Below are 17,740 nucleotides of genomic sequence, written 5' to 3' on the forward strand. Positions count from 1 at the left end.
GGGAGAGTGCGGATGACTCTGCAGCACCGAATGAGAGAACTCCAGGTCCTCCTCAGCCAGGGTATCAAATTTGTAGAATTTAGCAAACGTGTTTGCCCCTGACCAAGTAGCTGCTCGGCAAAGTTGTAAAGCCGAGACCCCTCGGGCAGCCGCCCAAGATGAGCCCACTTTCCGTGTGGAATGGGCTTTTACAGATTTTGGCTGTGGCAGGCCTGCCACAGAATGTGCAAGCTGAATTGTACTACAAATCCAACAAGCAATCGTCTGCTTAGAAGCAGGAGCACCCAGCTTGCTGGGTGCATACAGGATAAACAGCGAATCAGATTTTCTGACTCCAGCCGTCCTGGAAACATATATTTTCAGGGCCCTGACTACGTCCAGCAACTTGGAATCCTCCAAGTCCCTAGTAGCCGCAGGCACCACATATGAAAAATTAGGTAAGGGCTTTTATAGGATAAAGCCGCCAATTCTGAGACACGCCTGGCTGAAGCCAGGGCTAACAGCATTACCACTTTCCATGTGAGATATTTTAAGTCCACAGTGGTGAGTGGTTCAAACCAATGTGATTTTAGGAATCCCAAAACTACATTGAGATCCCAAGGTGCCACTGGAGGCACAAAAGGAGGCTGTATATGCAGTACTCCCTTGACAAACGTCTGAACTTCAGGAACAGAAGCCAGTTCTTTTTGGAAGAATATTGACAGGGCCGAAATTTGAACCTTAATGGACCCTAATTTGAGGCCCATAGACAGTCCTGTTTGCAGGAAATGCAGGAAACGACCCAGTTGAAATTCCTCTGTAGGGGCCTTCCTGGCCTCGCACCACGCAACATATTTACGCCAAATACGGTGATAATGTTGTATGGTTACGTCCTTCCTGGCTTTGATCAGGGTAGGGATGACTTCATCCGGAATGCCTTTTTCCTTCAGGATCCGGCGTTCAACCGCCATGCCGTCAAACGCAGCCGCGGTAAGTCTTGGAACAGACATGGTCCCTGCTGGAGCAGGTCCTTTCTTAGAGGTAGAGGCCACGGGTCTTCCGTGAGCATCTCTTGAATTTCCGGGTACCAAGTCCTTCTTGGCCAATCCGGAGCCACGAGTATAGTCTTTACTCCTCTCCTTCTTATGATTCTCAGTACTTTTGGTATGAGAGGAAGAGGAGGGAACACATACACTGACTGGTACACCCACGGTGTTACCAGAGCGTCCACAGCTATTGCCTGAGGGTCCCTTGACCTGGCGCAATATCTGTCCAGTTTTTTGTTGAGGCGGGACGCCATCATGTCCACCTTTTGGTTTTTCCCAACGGTTCACAATCATGTGGAAGACTTCTGGGTGAAGTCCCCACTCCCCCGGGTGAAGATCGTGTCTGCTGAGGAAGTCTGCTTCCCAGTTGTCCACTCCCGGAATGAACACTGCTGACAGTGCTATCACATGATTCTCCGCTCAGCGAAGAATCCTTGCCACTTCCATCATTGCCCTCCTGCTTCTTGTGCCGCCCTGTCTGTTTACGTGGGCGACTGCCGTGATGTTGTCCGACTGGATCAACACCGGCTGACCCTGAAGCAGAGGTCTTGCCTGACTTAGGGCATTGTAAATGGCCCTTAGTTCCAGGATATTTATGTGAAGTGACGTTTCCATGCTTGACCACAAGCCCTGGAAATTTCTTCCCTGTGTGACTGCTCCCCAGCCTCTCAGACTGGCATCCGTGGTCACCAGGACCCAATCCTGAATGCCGAATCTGCGGCCCTCTAGGAGATGAGCACTCTGTAACCACCACAGGAGAGACACCCTTGTCCTTGGAGACAGGGTTATCCGCTGATGCATTTGAAGATGCGATCCGGACCATTTGTCCAGCAGATCCCACTGAAAAGTTCTTGCGTGGAATCTGCCGAATGGAATCGCTTCGTAAGAAGCCACCATCTTTCCCAGGACCCTTGTGCATTGATGTACTGACACTTGGCCTGGTCTTAGGAGGTTCCTGACTAGGTCGGATAACTCCTTGGCTTTCTCCTCCGGGAGAAACACCTTTTTCTGTACTGTGTCCAGAATCATCCCTAGGAACAGCAGACGTGTCGTCGGAATCAGCTGCGATTTTGGAATATTTAGAATCCATCCGTGCTGTCGTAGTACTACTTGAGATAGTGCTACTCCGACCTCTAACTGTTCTCTGGACCTTGCCCTTATCAGGAGATCGTCCAAGTAAGGGATAATTAAGACGCCTTTTCTTCGAAGAAGAATCATCATTTCGGCCATTACCTTGGTAAAGACCCGGGGTGCCGTGGACAATCCAAACGGCAGCGTCTGAAACTGATAGTGACAGTTCTGTACCACAAACCTGAGGTACCCTTGGTGAGAAGGGCAAATTGGGACATGGAGGTAAGCATCCTTGATGTCCAGAGACACCATATAGTCCCCTTCTTCCAGGTTCGCTATCACTGCTCTGAGTGACTCCATCTTGAACTTGAACCTTTTTATGTAAGTGTTCAAGGATTTCAGATTTAAAATGGGTCTCACCGAGCCGTCCGGCTTCGGTACCACAAACAGCGTGGAATAATACCCCTCTCCCTGTTGTAGGAGGGGTACCTTGATTATCACCTGCTGGGAATACAGCTTGTGAATGGCTTCCAATACCGCCTCCCTGTCGGGGGGAGACGTTGGTAAAGCAGACTTCAGGAACCGACGAGGGGGAGACGTCTCGAATTCCAATTTGTACCCCTGAGATACTACCTGCAGGATGCAGGGGTCCACTTGCGAGTGTGCCCACTGCGCGCTGAAATTCTTCAGACGGGCCCCCACCGTGCCTGAGTCCGCTTGTAAGGCCCCAGCGTCATGCTGAGGACTTGGCAGAAGCGGGGGAGGGCTTCTGTTCGTGGGAAGAGGCTGTTTGCTGCAGTCTTTTTCCCCTTCCTCTGCCCCGGGGCAGATATGAGTGGCCTTTTGCCCGCTTGCCCTTATGGGGACGAAAGGACTGAGCCTGAAAAGACGGTATCTTTTTCTGCTGCGAGGTGACTTGGGGTAAAAAGGTGGATTTTCCAGCCGTTGCCGTGGCCACCAGGTCCGATAGACCGACCCCAAATAACTCCTCCCCTTTATACGGCAATACTTCCATATGCCGTTTGGAATCCGCATCCCCTGACCACTGTCGCGTCCATAATCCTCTTCTGGCAGAAATGGACATCGCACTTACTCTTGATGCCAGAGTGCAAATATCCCTCTGTGCATCTCGCATATATAGAAATGCATCCTTTAAATGCTCTATAGTCAATAATATATTGTCCCTGTCCAGGGTATCAATATTTTCAGTCAGGGAATCCGACCAAGCCACCCCAGCACTGCACAACCAGGCTGATGGCGATTGCTGGTCGCAGTATAATACCAGTATGTGTGTATATACTTTTAAGCATATTTTCCAGCTTCCTATCAGCTGGTTCCTTGAGGGCGGCCGTATCAGGGGACGGTAACGCCACTTGTTTTGATAAGCGTGTGAGCGCCTTATCTACGCTAGGGGGTGTTTCCCAACGCGCCTTAACCTCTGGCGGGAAAGGGTATAATGCCAATAATTTTTTAGAAATTAGCAGTTTTTTATCGGGGGAAACCCACGCTTCATCACACACCTCATTTAATTCATCTGATTCAGGAAAAACTACGGGTAGTTTTTTCACACCCCACATAATACCCTTTTTTGTGGTACTTGTAGTATCAGAAATGTTCAAAACCTCCTTCATTGCCGTGATCATGTAACGTGTGGCCCTACTGGAAAATACGTTTGTTTCCTCACCGTCGACACTGGAGTCAGTGTCCGTGTCAGTGTCTGTATCGACCTGAGGTAACGGGCGTTTTATAGCCCCTGACGGTGTTTGAGACGCCTGTACAGGTATTAACTGATTTGCCGGCTGTCTCATGTCGTCAACAGTCTTTTGTAAAGTGCCGACACTATCACGTAATTCTTTCCATAAGACCATCCAGTCAGGTGTCGACTCCCTAGGGGGTGACATCACTAACACAGGCAATTGCTCCGCCTCCACACCATTTTCCTCCTCATACATGTCGACACAGCGTACCGACACACAGCACACACACAGGGAATGCTCTGATAGAGGACAGGACCCCACTAGCCCTTTGGGGAGACAGAGGGAGAGTTTGCCAGCACACACCAGAGCGCTATATATATACACAGGGATAACCTTATATAAGTGTTTTTCCCTAATATAGCTGCTGTATATATTAATATGCCAATTTAGTGCCCCCCGTCTCTTGTTTTACCCTGTTTCTGTTGTGCAGGACTGCAGGGGAGAGTCAGGGAGCCTTCCTCCAACGGAGCTGTGAGGAAAAAATGGCGCTTGTGTGCTGAGGAGATAGGCTCCGCCCCTTTTTCGGCGGCCTTTCTCCCGCTTTTTTGTGGAAAACTGGCAGGGGTTAAATACATCCATATAGCCCAGGAGCTATATGTGATGTATTTTTAGCCATTTAAGGTATTTTCATTGCGTCCCAGGGCGCCCCCCCCCTAGCGCCCTGCACCCTCAGTGACCGGAGTGTGAAGTGTGCTGAGAGCAATGGCGCACAGCTGCGGTGCTGTGCGCTACCTTATTGAAGACAGGACGTCTTCTGCCGCCGATTTTCCGGACCTCTTCACTCTTCTGGCTCTGTAAGGGGGCCGGCGGCGCGGCTCCGGGACCCATCCATGGCTGGGCCTGTGATCGTCCCTCTGGAGCTAATGTCCAGTAGCCTAAGAAGCCCAATCCACTCTGCACGCAGGTGAGTTCGCTTCTTCTCCCCTTAGTCCCTCGATGCAGTGAGCCTGTTGCCAGCAGGTCTCACTGAAAATAAAAAAACCTATTTAAACTTTTACTCTAAGCAGCTCAGGAGAGCCACCTAGATTGCACCCTTCTCGTTCGGGCACAAAATCTTAACTGAGGCTTGGAGGAGGGTCATAGGGGGAGGAGCCAGTGCACACCAGCTAGTCCTAAAGCTTTTACTTTGTGCCCAGTCTCCTGCGGAGCCGCTATTCCCCATGGTCCTTTCGGAGTCCCCAGCATCCACTAGGACGTTAGAGAAATAGGGGGTGCAAGGTCTGAGGCGACACCAGCGGTGGTGCTAGGCGGCACCAGCCAAAATCTTGCCTAGGGCATCATATTGGCTAGGGCCGGCTCTGAGGGTCGGAGTATTCTACTGTAGATTTTCATCTTGGCCGGTTCTTACTCTTCCTGCAGGCAGGATTGGATATGGGCCTACGTTTAGGCTCCATTAAAGTTCACGTCTTGGCCTAGTCTATCTTTTTCCAAAGGCAGTTGGCTGTGATTCCAGAAGTCCAGACATTTTTGAAGGGAGTCCTTTATATTCAACCGCCCTTTGTGCCTCCCACAGCTCAGGGGGTAATTCAGAGTTGATCGCAGTACCAAATTTGTTAGCAGTTGGGCAAAACCATGTGCACTGCAGGTGTGGCAGATATAACATTTGCATAGAGAGTTAGATATGGGTGGATTATTTTGTTTCTGTGCAGGGTAAATACTGGCTGCTTTATTTTTACACTGCAATTTAGATTTCAGTTTGAACACACCCCACCCAAATCTAACTCTCTCTGCACATGTTATATCTGCCTCCCCCCCTGCAGTGCACATGGTTTTGCCCAACTGCTAACAAATTTGCTGCTGCGATCAACTCTGAATTAGGCCCTCAATTTGGTCCTCCCCTTTCTTTAATTGCATTGGTTTGAAGGTGGACCTGAAGTATTTGACTTGGAAGACTGTCATGTTGGCATTGGCATCCGTACGGTGTGTTTCGGAATTGGGGGCATTATCCTGTAAGAGCCCCTATCTGGTTTGTCACGAGGATAGGGCGGAGCCGATAGCGGTTCCAGTGGTATCAGACACGTCGGTTACGCCAAAGTCCCTGGATGTGGTTGGGGCTTTGAAGATGTTAAGAGGACAGCTCGTCACAGAAAATCTGACTCGCTTTTTGTCCTCTACGACGCTACCGAGATTGGATGTCCTGCATCAAAGCAGTCCATTGCTCATTGGATCAGTCTAACAATCCAACAGGCTTACTTTTCGGCGGCCTTGCTGTAACCGAGGTCTGTTCAGGCCCACTCCACAAGGTCAGTGAGTTCTTCCTGGGCGGCTGCCCGGGGCGTCTCGGCTTTGCAGTTATGCCGAGCGGCTACTTGGTCGGGTTTCAACACTTCTACAAGTTTGATACCTTGGCTACTGAGGACCTTCAGTTTGGTCACTCGGTCTTGCAGGGGTCTCAGCACTCTCCCACCCGGTCTGGGAGCTTTGGGACTTCCCCATGGTACTAAGACCATCCCAGTATCCCATAGGATGTTAGAGAAAATAGAAATTTGCTACCTACCAGTAATTCCTTTTCTCGTAGTCCATAGGGGATAATGGGCACCCGCCTCTGTGCTTCATTTGTTCTCCTGCAAGCTTTGCTCTTGTGTTTCTTGGTTGGGTCTGTTGTTGCTGTCCCTAGTTTCAAGTTGTGGCTAGCATGACTATCCTCTTGTTGTGTTGTGTGCTGGTTCGTTTCTCACCACTTTCTTGTCTATTTTACTTCTCTCAAAGTATGTCCGTCTCCTCGGGTACAGTTTTCCTAGACTGAGTTTGCAGGAGGGGCATAGAGGAAAGGAGCCAGCACACGCCGAAGAATTTTTAAAGTGCCAGGCTCCAATGCACCCCATCTATACCCCATGGTACTAAGACCATCCCAGTATCCCCTACGGACTACGGGAAAATTAATTACCGGTAGGTATCAAATTCCTATTATACATGTATATAGGATGCGGTTAGGTGACCGGCTGTCACTATACCGACGCGCCTCCCTGCCGGCCATCCAACAGCCGAGATCCCGGCATCGTTATGGTGACCGGCGGTCTCCCAACCAACGGTCACCCGAACCCAACCCGTGTATATATATATATATATATATATATATACACACAATTGTAATAGCATAGACTGGTATGAAGAAATACAGAAATTACAGCAGAGAATTAAGTGCACCCACAGTGCCCTAGCAGATGCCTATAAAGCAGATACCTTGCCCAAACTACATACATAGAAAAAGGTTGCAGGTGCACAATTCAAACATTACCAATTTATTAATAATAATTGCAATAAAATTTTGCATTTTAAGCGAGGTTCTTCGCATAGTTATGGCCATAAGTAACGGCTTGCCCACCGCGTCCAGGTGACCTCATTAGTCGGGCAAGTCCCTAACATTTTGGGGGGTACAAATCTAGGGTGCGGGACCCCCCAAAATGAAGCAGCTGAGTGACCCCAGGGCAACACAAAAGTGAAAAAATATATATAGTGAAAAAGTGAAAATAGGTTAGTGAGAGAGGCTGCTGAAAACAGCAGGGGTAAATTAGTGAGAGGTAGTGAAGGGGGAGATAAAGTAGTGAGAGGTAAAGTAGTGAAAAGTGAAGGTAGGAAATGAATTACATTGAAACAAAACACACGATAGGGATGAAAGTAAATATGAAAATAAGTGTTAATATGTGTTGCTCCTGAGGCAAAACAGCCACAACAATTCAGGGGGACCCACACCCCGGAAATGCACCCCCATCTGATAATCCAATATACATTTGTGCAGGACTCACCTTGCTCTGCATGCTGTCTAAGAAATGTCAGGAACCTAATTAAAACCAATATATAGGACAGGTGGGCGTGGGTGCTACCACCAGGCAGAAGGGGTCTCTGGCCTTCTATTGTGTATGTGAATACACAGCATTAGGTATACTAATGAGGTCACCTGGACGCGGTGGGCAAGCCGTTACTTATGGCCATAACTATGCGAAGAACCTCGCTTAAAATGCAAAATTTTATTGCAATTATTATTAATAAATTGGTAATGTTTGAATTGTGCACCTGCAACCTTTTTCTTTGTATGCAGTTCTACTGAAAGGTCTCCGCAGGGTCGCACCTCTCATTACCGGTGTGCACCCCAGGACCCCTCCCCTGTATACCTAATGCTGTGTATTCACATACACAATAGAAGGCCAGAGACCCCTTCTGCCTGGTGGTAGCACCCACGCCCACCTGTCCTATATATTGGTTTTAATTAGGTTCCTGACATTTCTTAGACAGCATGCAGAGCAAGGTGAGTCCTGCACAAATGTATATTGGATTATCAGATGGGGGTGCATTTCCGGGGTGTGGGTCCCCCTGAATTGTTGTGGCTGTTTTGCCTCAGGAGCAACACATATTAACACTTATTTTCATATTTACTTTCATCCCTATCGTGTGTTTTGTTTCAATGTAATTCATTTCCTACCTTCACTTTTCACTACTTTACCTCTCACTACTTTATCTCCCCCTTCACTACCTCTCACTAATTTACCCCTGCTGTTTTCAGCAGCCTCTCTCACTAACCTATTTTCACTTTTTCACTATATATATTTTTTCACTTTTGTGTTGCCCTGGGGTCACTCAGCTGCTTCATTTTGGGGGGTCCCGCACCCTAGATTTGTACCCCCCAAAATGTTAGGGACTTGCCCGACTAATGAGGTCACCTGGACGCGGTGGGCAAGCCGTTACTTATGGCCATAACTATGCGAAGAACCTCGCTTAAAATGCAAAATTTTATTGCAATTATTATTAATAAATTGGTAATGTTTGAATTGTGCACCTGCAACCTTTTTCTTTGTATGCAGTTCTACTGAAAGGTCTCCGCAGGGTCGCACCTCTCATTACCGGTGTGCACCCCAGGACCCCTCCCCTGTATACCTTGCCCAAACTAGACAGGCACAATCTTTCCCATTTCTCATGATATGTTGGCATGTTCACGGCTTTAAAATAGGTGGCATTTTTGCTCGTCCATGTTTACCATTTACTAGTCTCCAACCAGTTACCTTATATACAGTACCTAATATATGCACGTTTCAGTGCATTACAATTTCCATGACATGTTTTTTTTTTAAATGTGGTTATGGTGTATGTCAAAATACTGCACATTAATAAGTAGTATTATAAAGCCAAGAGAATAAGGAAAGTTAGAAATGAATGTCTTACATCTCTGTGGGAGATAAAGTACCAAGCAATCAGCTTCTGTTATTTTACAGGCTGTAAGAGATTGGTTGGTACTTTATCTCTGAAGATAGGAATGGATGCACAATTTTTTTTTTTAACTGCCCCACGCCCCCTTCCCCTAAAAGAGTAGTCCAGGTCCACTCCTGCTGATTAGCTCGTACTTTATTTCTCTCCACTTTATCACTCTCCAATTCTTAGTACATTTCCCCCTTTATCCCCAAAAGCCTTCTTTTTCTCCCCCATATTTCTTCCTCAATCACAAATCTGTGTATTTCTTTCTCTTACCTCTTCTCTCTACAACACGCTCCTCTCCAGGGATTTCCTTATTTTCTGCAGTAGCAAAATCTTGGGAGTTGAAACTTGACTTTCTACTCCGAATGTATGGTGACCTAGACAAAACGAGGCCAATGAAAGCAGAACATCATTCAAACTCTTACTTCCAAAAACATATTGTAGATAGATAGATAGATAGATAGATAGATATGAAATAATTAGTGCTTTAAAGTCGATACATTAAATGAAAGAATTATGAAGCAGATCAATTGACATGGAATTTCATACATTGTTATCTGTGGTGTATATGCCTGGAAGTCATAGGAAGTTTCAGGTTCTGCTCCAGCTCCAAGCTGTCTAACATATGATGCATATTGCTGCCCCAGATCATAGAGTTTACTGCTCTCACAGAGTGTCTGGAACCCAACTGGTAGAGGGGCTGTCTCCATGTGCATGCTCTGATAATAGGAGATGGTGGCCTAGAGAGAAGCAGGACATCTGAATCAGAGGAAGTGCTAGTTAGAGTAGATGCTATAATCTGAATAATACAAATTGTACAAGAAAATACTGAGGGAAGGACAACAGTAGAAGACATCACTATAAAGTAAAATAGTCGCAGAATTAACAAGTATGGCATGAAACATGCAACAAGATTTATGAATACTTGAACAAGTAGTAAAAAGCAGGAGGAGTACCAGCTAGGTGAAAGTATGTTTGAAAAGCTGTATTTGTACCGAGCGCATGATCTGGTCGGTCTGTTTGATAAGCTCTTGGAGTTGACGAAGAACATTCACTTTCATATCCTCCAACTCCTGTTTCTGTGTCTTGGCATCTGCAATGCATGTCCGGTAAGTGGCCATCGATTCCTCTGCCTGTGGGACCAGAAACAGAATTTAGTGAACAAATGTATCGGAGAGGAGCTAGAAGGGGAACACTGCAATATCACTGCACAATATCAATATTCATGGTAACTGATATTGCAAAGAGATTAGTTGGACAGTGCAACAGTGTATGTTTGGCACTCCAGAATTCTGCCCTTGACCTCTTTAGGGGGGTATTTAGCAAAGCATAGGGAGAGATTAACTGGAGAGAGATATGGCACTAACCAATCAGCTTCTAAGTCTCATGTTATACGCTGTGTATGAAAAAATAAGAATTTACTTACCGATAATTCTATTTCTCATAGTCCGTAGTGGATGCTGGGAACTCCGAAAGGACCATGGGGAATAGCGGCTCCGCAGGAGACTGGGCACAAAAGTAAAAGCTTTAGGACTACCTGGTGTGCACTGGCTCCTCCCCCTATGACCCTCCTCCAAGCCTCAGTTAGGATACTGTGCCCGGACGAGCGTACACAATAAGGAAGGATTTTGAATCCCGGGTAAGACTCATACCAGCCACACCAATCACACCGTACAACCTGTGATCTGAACCCAGTTAACAGCATGATAACAGAGGAGCCTCTGAAAAGATGGCTCACAACAATAATAACCCGATTTTTGTAACAATAACTATGTACAAGTATTGCAGACAATCCGCACTTGGGATGGGCGCCCAGCATCCACTACGGACTATGAGAAATAGAATTATCGGTAAGTAAATTCTTATTTTCTCTGACGTCCTAGTGGATGCTGGGAACTCCGAAAGGACCATGGGGATTATACCAAAGCTCCCAAACGGGCGGGAGAGTGCGGATGACTCTGCAGCACCGAATGAGAGAACTCCAGGTCCTCCTCAGCCAGGGTATCAAATTTGTAGAATTTAGCAAACGTGTTTGCCCCTGACCAAGTAGCTGCTCGGCAAAGTTGTAAAGCCGAGACCCCTCGGGCAGCCGCCCAAGATGAGCCCACTTTCCTTGTGGAATGGGCTTTTACAGATTTTGGCTGTGGCAGGCCTGCCACAGAATGTGCAAGCTGAATTGTACTACAAATCCAACGAGCAATAGTCTGCTTAGAAGCAGGAGCACCCAGCTTGTTGGGTGCATACAGGATAAACAGCGAGTCAGATTTTCTGACTCCAGCCGTCCTGGAAACATATATTTTCAGGGCCCTGACTACGTCCAGCAACTTGGAGTCCTCCAAGTCCCTAGTAGCCGCAGGTACCACAATAGGCTGGTTTAAGTGAAACGCTGAAACCACCTTAGGGAGAAATTGAGGACGAGTCCTCAATTCTGATCTGTCCGTATGAAAAATTAGGTAAGGGCTTTTATAGGATAAAGCCGCCAATTCTGAGACACGCCTGGCTGAAGCCAGGGCTAACAGCATTACCACTTTCCATGTGAGATATTTTAATTCCACAGTGGTGAGTGGTTCAAACCAATGTGATTTTAGGAACCCCAAAACTACATTGAGATCCCAAGGTGCCACTGGAGGCACAAAAGGAGGCTGTATATGCAGTACCCCCTTGACAAACGTCTGAACTTCAGGAACTGAAGCTAGTTCTTTCTGGAAGAAAATCGACAGGGCCGAAATTTGAACCTTAATGGACCCTAATTTTAGGCCCATAGACAGTCCTGTTTGCAGGAAATGCAGGAAACGACCCAGTTGAAATTCCTCTGTAGGGGCCTTCCTGGCCTCACACCACGCAACATATTTACGCCAAATACGGTGATAATGTTGCACGGTTACATCCTTCCTGGCTTTGATCAGGGTAGGGATGACTTCATCCGGAATGCCTTTTCCCTTCAGGATCCGGCGTTCAACCGCCATGCCGTCAAACGCAGCCGCGGTAAGTCTTGGAACAGACAGGGTCCCTGCTGGAGCAGGTCCTTTTTTAGAGGTAGAGGCCACGGGTCCTCCGTGAGCATCTCTTGAAGTTCCGGGTACCAAGTCCTTCTTGGCCAATCCGGAGCCACGAGTATAGTCCTTACTCCTCTCCTTCTTATGATTCTCAGTACCTTGGGTATGAGAGGCAGAGGAGGGAACACATACACTGACTGGTACACCCACGGTGTTACCAGAGCGTCCACAGCTATTGCCTGAGGGTCCCTTGACCTGGCGCAATATCCGTCTAGTTTTTTGTTGAGGCGGGACGCCATCATGTCCACCTTTGGTTTTTCCCAACGGTTCACAATCATGTGGAAGACTTCTGGGTGAAGTCCCCACTCCCCCGGGTGGAGGTCGTGTCTGCTGAGGAAGTCTGCTTCCCAGTTGTCCACTCCCGGAATGAACACTGCTGACAGTGCTATCACATGATTTTCCGCCCAGCGAAGAATCCTTGCAACTTCTGCCATTGCCCTCCTGCTTCTTGTGCCGCCCTGTCTGTTTACGTGGGCGACTGCCGTGATGTTGTCCGACTGAATCAACACCGGCTGACCCTGAAGCAGAGGCCTTGCTTGACTTAGGGCATTGTAAATGGCCCTTAGTTCCAGGATATTTATGTGAAATGACGTTTCCATGCTTGACCACAAGCCCTGGAAATTTTTTCCCTGTGTGACTGCTCCCCAGCCTCTCAGGCTGGCATCCGTGGTCACCAGGACCCAGTCCTGAATGCCGAATCTGCGGCCCTCTAGAAGATGAGCACTCTGCAACCACCACAGGAGAGACACCCTTGTCCTTGGAGACAGGGTTATCCGCTGATGCATCTGAAGATGCGATCCGGACCATTTGTCCAGCAGATCCCACTGAAAAGTTCTTGCGTGGAATCTGCCGAATGGAATCGCTTCGTAAGAAGCCACCATTTTTCCCAGGACCCTTGTGCATTGATGCACTGACACTTGGCCTTGTTTTAGGAGGTTCCTGACTAGCTCGGATAACTCCCTGGCTTTCTCCTCCGGGAGAAACACCTTTTTCTGGACTGTGTCCAGAATCATCCCTAGGAACAGCAGACGTGTCGTCGGAATCAGCTGCGATTTTGGAATATTTAGAATCCACCCGTGCTGTCGTAGTACTACTTGAGATAGTGCTACTCCGACCTCTAACTGTTCCCTAGACCTTGCCCTTATCAGGAGATCGTCCAAGTAAGGGATAATTAAGACGCCTTTTCTTCGAAGAAGAATCATCATTTCGGCCATTACCTTGGTAAAGACCCGGGGTGCCGTGGACAATCCAAACGGCAGCGTCTGAAACTGATAGTGACAGTTCTGTACCACAAACCTGAGGTACCCTTGGTGAGAAGGGCAAATTGGGACATGGAGGTAAGCATCCTTGATGTCCAGAGACACCATATAGTCCCCTTCTTCCAGGTTCGCTATCACTGCTCTGAGTGACTCCATCTTGAATTTGAACCTTTGTATGTAAGTGTTCAAGGATTTCAGATTTAAAATAGGTCTCACCGAGCCGTCCGGCTTCGGTACCACAAACAGCGTGGAATAATACCCCTTTCCCTGTTGTAGGAGGGGTACCTTGATTATCACCTGCTGGGAATACAGCTTGTGAATGGCTTCCAATACCGCCTCCCTGTCGGAGGGAGACGTTGGTAAAGCAGACTTCAGGAACCGGCGAGGGGGAGACGTCTCGAATTCCAATTTGTACCCCTGAGATACTACCTGCAGGATCCAGGGGTCCACTTGCGAGTGAGCCCACTGCGCGCTGAAATTCTTGAGACGACCCCCCACCGTACCTGAGTCCGCTTGTAAGGCCCCAGCGTCATGCTGAGGACTTGGCAGAAGCGGGGGACGGCTTTTGTTCCTGGGAAGAGTCTGCCTGCTGCAGTCTTTTTCCCCTTCCTCTGCCCCGGGGCAGATATGAGTGGCCTTTTGCCCGCTTGCCCTTATGGGGACGAAAGGACTGAGCCTGAAAAGACGGTGCCTTTTTCTGCTGAGAGGTGACCTGGGGTAAAAAGGTGGATTTCCCAGCCGTTGCCGTGGCCACCAGGTCCGATAGACCGACCCCAAATAACTCCTCCCCTTTATACGGCAATACTTCCATATGCCGTTTGGAATCCGCATCACCTGACCACTGTCGCGTCCATAACCCTCTTCTGGCAGAAATGGACAGCGCACTTACTCTTGATGCCATAGTGCAAATATCCCTCTGTGCATCTCGCATATATAGAAATGCATCCTTTAAATGCTCTATAGTCAATAATATACTGTCCCTGTCCAGGGTATCAATATTTTCAGTCAGGGAATCCGACCAAGCCACCCCAGCACTGCACATCCAGGCTGAGGCGATTGCTGGTCTCAGTATAACACCAGTATGTGTGTATATACTTTTTAGGATATTTTCCAGCTTCCTATCAGCTGGCTCCTTGAGGGCGGCCGTATCCGGAGACGGTAACGCCACTTGTTTTGATAAGCGTGTGAGCGCCTTATCTACCCTAGGGGGTGTTTCCCAACGCGCCCTAACCTCTGGTGGGAAAGGGTATAATGCCAATAATTTTTTAGAAATTAGCAGTTTTTTATCGGGGGAAACCCACGCTTCATCACACACCTCATTTAATTCATCTGATTCAGGAAAAACTACGGGTAGTTTTTTCACACCCCACATAATACCCTTTTTTGTGGTACTTGTAGTATCAGAAATGTTCAAAACCTCCTTCATTGCCGTGATCATGTAACGTGTGGCCCTACTGGAAAATACGTTTGTTTCCTCACCGTCGACACTGGAGTCAGTGTCCGTGTCTGGGTCTGTGTCGACCATCTGAGGTAACGGGCGCTTTAGAGCCCCTGACGGTGTTTGAGACGCCTGGACAGGTATTAACTGATTTGCCGGCTGTCTCATGTCGTCAACAGTCTTTTGTAAAGTGCTGACGCTATCACGTAATTCCTTCCATAAGACCATCCAGTCAGGTGTCGACTCCCTAGGGGGTGACATCACTATTACAGGCAATTGCTCCGCCTCCATACCATTTTCCTCCTCATACATGTCGACACAACGTACCGACACACAGCACACACACAGGGAATGCTCTGATAGAGGACAGGACCCCACTAGCCCTTTGGGGAGACAGAGGGAGAGTTTGCCAGCACACACCAGAGCGCTATATATATACAGGGATAACCTTATATAAGTGTTTTTCCCTTATATAGCTGCTGTATTTATTAATCTGCCAAATTAGTGCCCCCCCTCTCTTGTTTTACCCTGTTTCTGTAGTGCAGGACTGCAGGGGAGAGTCAGGGAGACGTCCTTCCAGCGGAGCTGTGAGGGAAAATGGCGCTTGTGTGCTGAGGAGATAGGCTCCGCCCCCTTCTCAGCGGCCTTGCTCCCGCTTTTTTAAGGAAAAACTGGCAGGGGTTAAATGCATCCATATAGCCCAGGAGCTATATGTGATGTATTTTTAGCCATCTAAGGTGTTTTTATTGCGTCTCAGGGCGCCCCCTCCAGCGCCCTGCACCCTCAGTGACCGGAGTGTGAAGTGTGCTGAGAGCAATGGCGCACAGCTGCGGTGCTGTGCGCTACCTTATTGAAGACAGGACGTCTTTTGCCGCCGATTTCCCGGACCTCTTCTGTCTTCTGGCTCTGTAAGGGGGCCGGCGGCGCGGCTCTGGGACCCATCCATGGCTGGGCCTGTGATCGTCCCTCTGGAGCTAATGTCCAGTAGCCTAAGAAGCCCAATCCACTCTGCACGCAGGTGAGTTCGCTTCTTCTCCCCTTAGTCCCTCGGTGCAGTGAGCCTGTTGCCAGCAGGACTCACTGAAAATAAAAAACCTAATTTAAACTTTTACTCTAAGCAGCTCAGGAGAGCCACCTAGTATGCACCCTTCTCGTTCGGGCACAAAAATCTAACTGAGGCTTGGAGGAGGGTAATGGGGGGAGGAGCCAGTGCACACCAGGTAGTCCTAAAGCTTTTACTTTTGTGCCCAGTCTCCTGCGGAGCCGCTATTCCCCATGGTCCTTTCGGAGTTCCCAGCATCCACTAGGACGTCAGAGAAATAACAGTAGCTGATTGGTTAATACTCTCTCTCCGTGCTTTGATAAATATCCCCCCCAAATCTTTTATCCCAGTCTTACTCTGTTCTTGGCTTCTTCTTCAGCCCTCCTTTTCTTGTCAATAGATTTAGTAACACCATGACTCTGCTCCTCTTCAGCCCGCGCTGCGACATACTGCGCCTTTTCATGCTCTTCGCTGCGCTGCATATATATTTGCTTTGCCTTCCTGAGGTTGGTTTCTGCCTCCATCTAACAGAAGTGGGAGAGTTTATAACTAAATTAGGTGAAGATAAATCTCCATGATGTGGTACAAAAATGGGCAGAACTGTGGAACTGAGCATATAGAGTATAATGCATAAGCGCTGCAGTGCATAGCACTTACCAGTTTGCGCTGAGCTCTCTGCCATTGCTCCTTCACCTCCTTTCTGCGTTTCTCATGTTCCAAACGCCGTATGTTTACTGGCTTCAGAGAGTATACAACATGTTAAATACATCTAACAGACTTTGCATAAGCAAGATCATTTGGAGGGTTAGATTGTACAAGGTATGCTGTATAATGTTCAACCCAATACCATTAATGGACAATGATGAACAATGCAATAAATACCTGTAGAAAGGTCTGCTGCTGAAGGGTCAGTGATGTGTGTAGCACTCCATGTGCATGTTCTTGGTCCTGCTCCAAAGCCACAGAATAGATGGACTGGAAAGGCATGTATGGCTAAGAAAGGAAACAAAATCACAGCAGGATCAGTTGTTTGTTGATCCTGGACAGGGCTGTCTCTGTATAATGGTCAAGAGGTAGTTGTGGGCAGCAAACAAATTAACCTGGTAATATGCACTAATATATATTTCCTATTGATTGTTGTTACACCATGTGACATAATAATTCTAGAGACAATAAAACGCAGTTTGCCCATTTACCCCCCTGGTCAGGAAGATGGGGAAAGCTGATAATGTCATTATAATAATGTCCCCAATATCTGCGGGCACAGGAATTCTCCAGAAGAAGAATGTCCATGGCTCAGATGGAACAGTTGTAAAGTAGCTGATACCATTGGTAGACTGATTATCCTAGCCCCACAGAGGATTTCTAAACACTTAAGCCCCGTACACACGGGGAGATTTGTCCCGGAGATGTGTGTTGAGCAGTCTAGTACGGATTACACAGTACAGATCTCTCAAGCTCGATGTGTGCGCTGTGAGCTGAGTGAGGGAGGGGAAAAAAAGAAAAAGCTCACTTCTCCCGGCGAAGTGAGCGATCTCACTAGCTTGAGCATGCATGCCCAATCTAGAGTTGGCGATAGCGACGTGCGGGGCCGCACACAGCTTTTGCCGGCACGCTACACATGGAGCGATGTTTGCTTAATTTCTAAGCAATCTAGTCAGATTGCTTAGAAATTAAAAAAATATTGCTTCGTGTGTACCTCTCTTAACAAAGGGTCCTTTACTGGCAGCATTTGCGATGGTATGATTGTGAGAACAATACGCATGCTGTCATTTATAGCTCTCAACTACTTACTGTAAGCAAGATTGTTTAGGTTCATGATTACACAATTATTTTTGTGTCTTACATTGGAATATATGTACAATACCTCAGGGTTTGGGTGATAGTAGGATATTTATTTTATTT

At 47.7% G+C, this 17,740-nt stretch overlaps 1 protein-coding gene across 1 annotated transcript in view; it reads right to left on the reverse strand.

Annotated features, from left to right (window-relative positions):
- Positions 1-17,740, reverse strand: part of ARHGAP45 (Rho GTPase activating protein 45) — a 268,853-nt gene that overhangs the window by 57,381 nt on the left and 193,732 nt on the right. Inside the window, 6 exon segments of the mRNA XM_063914359.1 lie at positions 9,314-9,417; positions 9,590-9,780; positions 10,036-10,173; positions 16,192-16,359; positions 16,493-16,573; positions 16,718-16,828. Coding sequence (XP_063770429.1) covers positions 9,314-9,417; positions 9,590-9,780; positions 10,036-10,173; positions 16,192-16,359; positions 16,493-16,573; positions 16,718-16,828 — 793 coding nt within the window.

This window comes from Pseudophryne corroboree, chromosome 1 (genome assembly GCF_028390025.1).
Source record: "Pseudophryne corroboree isolate aPseCor3 chromosome 1, aPseCor3.hap2, whole genome shotgun sequence".
In the NCBI taxonomy this organism is placed as follows: Eukaryota; Metazoa; Chordata; class Amphibia; order Anura; family Myobatrachidae; genus Pseudophryne; species Pseudophryne corroboree.